The sequence below is a fragment of the Piliocolobus tephrosceles genome, chromosome 10, assembly GCF_002776525.5.
Source record: "Piliocolobus tephrosceles isolate RC106 chromosome 10, ASM277652v3, whole genome shotgun sequence".
Lineage (NCBI taxonomy): Eukaryota > Metazoa > Chordata > Mammalia > Primates > Cercopithecidae > Piliocolobus > Piliocolobus tephrosceles.
In genome coordinates, this window is record NC_045443.1 from 109219955 (window position 1) to 109227024 (window position 7070).

At 46.4% G+C, this 7070-nt stretch overlaps 1 protein-coding gene and 1 pseudogene across 1 annotated transcript in view; one reads left to right on the forward strand and one right to left on the reverse strand.

Annotated features, from left to right (window-relative positions):
• Positions 1-2818: 2818 nt before the first annotated feature.
• BRAP (BRCA1 associated protein) overlaps positions 2819-7070 on the reverse strand; it is a 44099-nt gene continuing 39847 nt past the window's right edge. The window contains exon 11 of the mRNA XM_026456558.2: positions 2819-5220. Coding sequence (XP_026312343.1) covers positions 4857-5220 — 364 coding nt within the window. The 3' untranslated portion in view covers positions 2819-4856. The remainder of the gene's footprint in view (positions 5221-7070) is intronic.
• On the forward strand, positions 6382-6874 carry LOC113225210 (annotated as a pseudogene).

Here is a 7070-nt window from a genome sequence, read left to right on the forward strand (position 1 = left end):
AAAAAAAAAAAAAAAAAAAAAAAAAAAAAAAAAGCTGCATCTGTTGGTGTAACCATTAGGTATTCTGGATCTCCTATTTCAAGACTTTTCACAGGCAGGCATGAAAATGACTGGCCAGCAGAAAGTGTCTGCCACAGAATACTCGGTAGCTTCCTAAACTCGATTAAGGTGACAGCCTGGTCTCTGGGTGGTAGTTTAAAGGACCCCAGCACTGTTAAGGTGCAGGAGCTGATTCTTAAGAGACTTTTAGTTTCCCTTCTGCTGCCAAGAGAAGTGATGCAGCAGAGTCACTATGCAGCAGTTAATTCAGCTTTATCCTGGAGAAAACGAGTGACTTTTTCCTTTTTTAGATAAGCCCATGGACTTCATCGCACAAGCCAAAATATGCCACCAGCCCAAGCAACGTGGCATCGTGCATGGCAGCAGCCAAATCTCATGGATGGTATTTGTAGCTTGTGGAGCCTGACTGTACTAGGAGAGGGGTTTCTAAACGATGACAGAAGGTTGTTCATTTGTGATTTGCCAAGTTCTCCACACTCTACTAGCTGGCTGTGGAAAGCAATTTCTCAGCCCTTTTGAGGAGGACAACTTTGTCATGCAAGCAGAGAGTGGATAGTTGCTTCGGTGTTTATATATTTATCAGTGTATTCTAACGAGTCACATTAATGACAGTTTCCCACCAAGAACCACCACCACCACCCCCCACCACCCCGCTAAACAATCTCAGCTTAGTGTAGGGCATGGGAAATAGTCTCAGGTGTAAAAATTGCTTTTCGTGGCTGGGTGCGGTGACTCATGCTTATAATCCCAGCACTTTGGGAGGCTGAGGCAGGTGGATCACTTGAGAGGTCAGGAGTTCGAGACCAGCCTTGCCAACATGGCAAAACCCTGTCTCTACTAAAAACACAAAAAATTTAGCTGGGTGTGGTGGCACATGTCTATAATCACAGCTACTCAGGAGGCTGAGGCAGGAGAATCGCTTGAACCCAGCAGGTGGAGGTTGCAGTGAGCCGAGGTGGAGCCACTGTACTCCAGCCTGGGAGACAGAACAAGACTGTCTTTAAAAAAAAAAAATCTGCTGTTAGTTTGCAAGAGTTGTGTGCCTAGGACTTCCCCTACCCAGTTCAGCTACTTTTCACTAGTTTGGGAACCTGGAAGAAGGGAGTGGAAAGATGAATAATCTAGATGCTCACTATATTGTTGAGGGTTATTTTTGAGACACGGTCTGTTGCCCAGGCTGGAGTACAGTGGTACAATCACAGCTCACTGCAGTCTTTAACTCCTGGGTTCACGCAATCCTCCCACCTCAGCCTCCCAAATAGCTGGGACTACAGGTGTGCACCACCATGCCCGACTAATTGAAAACAATTTTTTTTGGTAGAGATTGGGTCTGGCCATGTTGCCTAGGCTGGTCTTGAACTCCTGACCTCAAGCATTCCTCCCACCTCAGCCTCCCAAAGTGGTGGGATTACAGATGTGAGCCACCACACCCAACCAAGGGGTTGATTTTTCCGTTGCTTTTTAAATTAAGGCCATTGACACTCTTTTTTTTTTTTTTTTTGAGATGGAGTCTCGCTCTGTCACCCAGGCTGGAGTGCAGTGGCCGGATCTCAGCTCACTGCAAACTCCACCTCCCAGGTTTACGCCATTCTCCTGCCTTAGCCTCCCGAGTAGCTGGGACTACAGGTGCCTACCACCTCACCCGGCTAGATTTTTGTATTTTTTAGTAGAGACGGGGTTTCACCGTGTTAGCCAGGATGGTCTCGATCTCCTGACCTCGTGATCCACCCGTCTCGGCCTCCCAAAGTGCTGGGATTACAGGCTTGAGCCACCGCGCCCGGCTGACACTTTTGTTTTTTAAGACAGAGTCTTCCTCTATCGCCCTGGCTGGAGTGCAGTGGAGCAATCTCGGCTCACTGTAAGCTCCGCCTCCGGGGTTCACGCCATTCTCCTGCCTCAGCCTCCGGAGTAGCTGGGACTACAAGCACCCACCACCATGCCCGGCTAAATTTTTTGTATTTTTAGTAGAGATGAGGTTTCACCGTGTTACCCAAGATGGTCTTGATCTCCTGACCTCATGATCCGCCCACCTCGGCCTCCCAAAGTGCTGCAATTACAAGAGTGAGCCACCACGCCCGGCCCTGACACTTTTTTTTTTGAGATGGAGTCTCGCTCTGTTGCCCAGGCTAGAGTGGCACGATCTTGGTTCACTGCAAGCTCCGCCTCCCGGGTTCGTGCCATTCTCCTGCCTCAGCCTCCCGAGTAGCTGGGACTACAGGCGCCTGCCACTACGCCTGGCTAATTTTTTGTATTTTTAGTGGAGACAGGGTTTCACCGTGTTAGCCAGGATGGTCTCGATCTCCTGACCTCGTGATCTGCCTGTCTCGACCTCCCAAAGTGCTGGGATTACAGGCGTGAGCCACCGTGCCCGGCCTACTTTCTTTTTTTTTTTTTTTTGAGATGGAGGCTTGCTCTGTCACCCAGGCTAGAGTACAATGGCACGATCTCAGCTCACTGCAACCTCCGCCTCCCAGGTTCTAGCGATTCTCCCACCTCAGCCTCCCCAGGAGCTGGGATTACAGGAACCCACCATCATGCCCGGCTAATTTTTGTATTTTTGTACAGGCGGGGTTTCACCATGTTGGCCAGGCTGGTCTTGAACTTCTGACCTCAGGTGATCTGCCCACTTCAGCCTCCCAAAGTGCTGGGATTACAGGCGTTGAGCCACTGTGCCCGGCTGACACTTTCTTAGATTATTAGAGACATGCTCCCAAGCAAATGTCAGTCAGAGACACACATTTCACACAGGGCAGAATAATTTCAAAGTCTGGCTATTTTAATTCAATTTCATTGTTCAAGGTAGTATGGGTATATTAAGTGGTTCATTTCCATCCTGAAGAAAACAGCTTCTGTCTGATGTGATATTGTGAAATTCAAACATGACTCCTTGTTTTTATCTCACACACACACACACACACACACATTTTCTTTACATATCCTGGTAAGATTTTTCTGGAACTTTTTTTTTAAAACCTTCAAGTAGTTTGGAAACATTTGCCTACTTGCTCATTCCTCTGGGCACAGCCTTTCAGAGCATTTATCCCACCTGTGCTGAAAAATCTGTTTTCCCAGGTGGTGGTGGAGCCGCTGGATAGAGGGGATCACAGAGAAATGAGCGAGCGAGCTTTGTAAACTACTTCTAATTCTCTTCATTAGTATGCTATGATCCACCACAGCTTCTGCAAGGTCAGACATGCAAGACAACTACTTGGCCAAAACAGCAGGATTCTAACTAGTGTAAAAATAGATTTTAAATAAAATAGAATCTCTATAGGAAAGAGAATTAGGTTATGCTTTACATTCCCACTCTTAAGATATCTGTATATATAAGTCCAAGAGAGACTCAAAGAGTTGGTCTTCCCTAAGTAAAAATTAATGTCTGAGTACATTCATTTTGCAACATTACAGGTAAAGTTTTTTGGGAAATGCTGCAGCACATCCCACAAAAATGGACGGTGATTAGCAATAGTTGATGTGCTAACAAGTAACATGTATTTAGGTCAAAGGGGATGAGGTCTAATTACAGGATAAAAACCTATTCTGAAATGTGATCATTTGAAAACCTTTGGCTAATTATAAAGCAAAAACCAAAACCCCTCATTTAACAATATATCTTGGTAACCTGTCCCTCTACCTCTTCAAGAAACTAAATTCCAACACAGGTCTTAAGTTTGCTCAATTACTGCAGGTTATGAATTACTTGACATTTATGGTTCCAGAGAGAGTACACAGCCCCTCTGTTGGCCCACACAAGCATTATATGACTGTTTTAAAGGGGGCTCTGTTGAAATTCTAATTTTAGGATTTAGAAACAGCCTTTGGTTATATCTTGAAAGCATAATTGAAAATCTGCCCAAGCTCCCTCTAGCTGCAACCTGAACATGCAGCCCAATATTTTGTAAACATTTAGAAAATACTGAACCCAGCAAAATACACAATTAGCTAGTCAGAGGCCTCACTCTACATTTTCACACGGATGAGAAATCTCCCCACTCAGTCTTGCTAGATGCTAGGATATCCACTCTGAGGTTTGAGTTTGGGAACAGCCATTAAGCCTCCTCCTTAATTGCAGTTCATAATGACGTATGAAGTCACCAAAAATAAACAGTGGAGCTGCCACCATTTTTCCTACACTGAGTCTACCTAATATGCCCCGGGTTGTTTGTTTTTCCTGGCTAGCCCCAGAGCAAGAAGAGATGACTGCTGGTAAAGAGCCAGGGCCGGGTTTACTACCAGGCCTCTTTTCAGATAACATTCAAGCAATTCCTCCACTCCCTAGAGGAAGGGGGAGATGATAATGATATGACACTATTGCTAGGGAATTTTCATAACTCCTCAGTAGCCAATGGAAACCTCTCTTTAAAGCAGCTGTTATGACCTCAGAGAGGTTTGGTGCTTTAGTGCTAGATAACCTTACCTTTGAGGTTACAAGAAATAACTTAACATCTTAAACCTACCCCAGAACTCAATGTCAAATATACCAACTACATAAATACAACGGAAAAATGCACAGCAGAGTTGGGGCTTCTACCAAGCAGGAAGGCAAAATGGTCATTAGAATGTCTGAGGTTAGGGAACTCTTAAGACCTTTTCAAACGCAGCCCCTTTCCATCAACTCTCCACTCAGCACCCTCTACATTCACTACATCACACACCAGCAAATGAAAGAGCCAAACAACTGTGGCTTGATCCTCACTTGTACTTATTAGGGCCCACCCTCACATTTAGCTGAAGGTCCCAGCACACCCTCACGGTGCCAGGGAGAACAGTCTCGGGGATGTCTGTTGCTCTGAAGGTCACTTGCCCCTCTTGCTGCGGCCCTTCCTGGAGGACAACTTCCCACTGCCCCCAGAAGAGGCAGGGCTCGAGGCTGAGGCCATGGCAATGTTGATCTGTCCCTCTTGGATTTCCTGCCGGGTCTCAGCAGGCAGATGGTTGATCTTCTGCTGTGTCTCCAGGTAGAACATGACATCACGCAGCTGCTCCTGGATCTCGGTGATCTGCAGATCTTTTTGGTCACAGGTCTCTTTCAACACCCTCTCCTCCTCTTTTAACTTGTTCTGCAGGAGGACTTGGTTGGCTCGCAAACACTTGTTCATTTCCTGCTCCTCTTTGAGCTCGTTGGTGAGTTTGGCCACTTTCGTGTTTAGTTGAGTGCACCTTTAGAAAAACAAAGGAAGACAAAAGCACATTTTTCATTTGCTGACACAGTCCCCTTTCTGCTCTGGGATTGAACAGAGAAACCATGACTTCAGAATCCCTTTAGGACAGACCCCTTTCTCCCATGATGAGGGAGACTGGTTTGCTGCCATCGCAATAAGCTATGCAAAGCAAGAATTTTGCTTTACTTAACACAAGCGTATTTTTTTTCTTTGAGATGGAGTTTCGCTCTTGTTGCCCAGGCTGGAATGCAATGACACAATCTCAGCTCACTACAACCTCCACCTCCTGGGTTCAAGTGATTCTCCTGCCTCAGCCTCCCAAGTAGCTGGGATTACAGGCACCCGCCACCATGCCTGGCTAATTTTTGTATTTTTAGTAGAGACTGGGTTTTGCCATGTTGGCCAGGCTGGTCTTGAACTCCCGACCTCAGGTGATCCACCCGCCTTGGCCTTCCAAGGTACTGGGATTAAAGGCATGATGTACTGCGCCAGTCCACAAGTGTACTATATATTTATTTTATTTATTTATTTTTTGAGATGGAGTCTCACTCTGTTGCCCATGCTGGAGTGCAGTGGCATGATCTTGGCTCACTGCAACCTCTGCTGCCTGGGTTCAAGGGATTCTCCTGCTTCAGCCTCCCAAATAGCAGGGATTACAGGCGCCTGCCACTGTGCCCAGCTAATTTTTGTATTTTCAGTAGAGACGAGGTTTCACCATGTTGCCCAGGATGGTCTCAATCTCTTGACTTCATGATCCACTGGCCTCAGCCTCCCAAAGTGCTGGGATTACAGGTGTGAGCCAGAGCATCCAGCCCACAAATGTACTTTTAAGACACTTTTTAAAAAAGCATCAGAAATTTTTCAGTAGCAGAAACTATTCTGTGACTGATGGTAAAAATTCTATTGCTTCTTTGTTTTGCAGTCAGTGGTTAAATAGGTGCCTTGCAGATGATAGCTGTGATAAGGAAGTTATGAGGAAAAGTGGCATTCTTGGAGAGTCAAGTACTCTGACTTCACTGCGTTTGCTGAAGGGAAAAAAAAGGGCACTTATTCTAACCAAAGAGCTTTAGACTTGGGAGTGCCCTCTTCTTGATGTCCAGTCTTACTCATAAGTAAAGAATTGCAGCTCTTCCACAGGAGGCCTACACACCGCTGCTTGTGCTGCCGCCATGTCTCTAGTGATCCCTGAAAAGTTCCAGCATATTTTGCAAGTACTCAACACCAACATCGATGGGCAGCGGAAACAGTCTTTACCGTCTCTGTCATTAAGGGTGTGGGCCAAAGATATGCTCATGTGGTGTTGAGGAAAGCAGACGTTGACCTCACCAAGAGGGCGGGAGAACTCACTGAGGATGAGGTGGAACGTGTGATCACCATTATGCAGAATCCATGCCAGTGTAAGATCCCAGATGGTTCTTGAACAGACAGAAGGATGTAAAGGATGGAAAATATAGCCAGGTCCTAGCCAATGGTCTGGACAACAAGCTCCGTGAAGACCTGGAGCGACTGAAGAAGATTCGGGCCCAAAGAGGGCTGCGCCACTTCTGGGGCCTTCGTGTCTGAGGCCGGCACACCAAGACCACTTGCTACCGTGGCCGCACCGTGGACGTGTCCAAGAAGAAATAAGTCTGTAGGCCTTGTCTGTTAATAAATAGTTTATATACCAAAAAAAAAAAAAAAAAAAAAAGAATTGCAAATGAAACCACCATTTGAGGCCAGGTGCATTGGCTCATGCTTGGAATCCCAGCACTCCAGGAGGCTGAGGTGAGAGGATCGCTTCAGCAAATGAAAGAGGAAATGAGGGCCGGGCACGGTGGCTCAAGCCTGTAATCCCAGCACTTTGGGAGG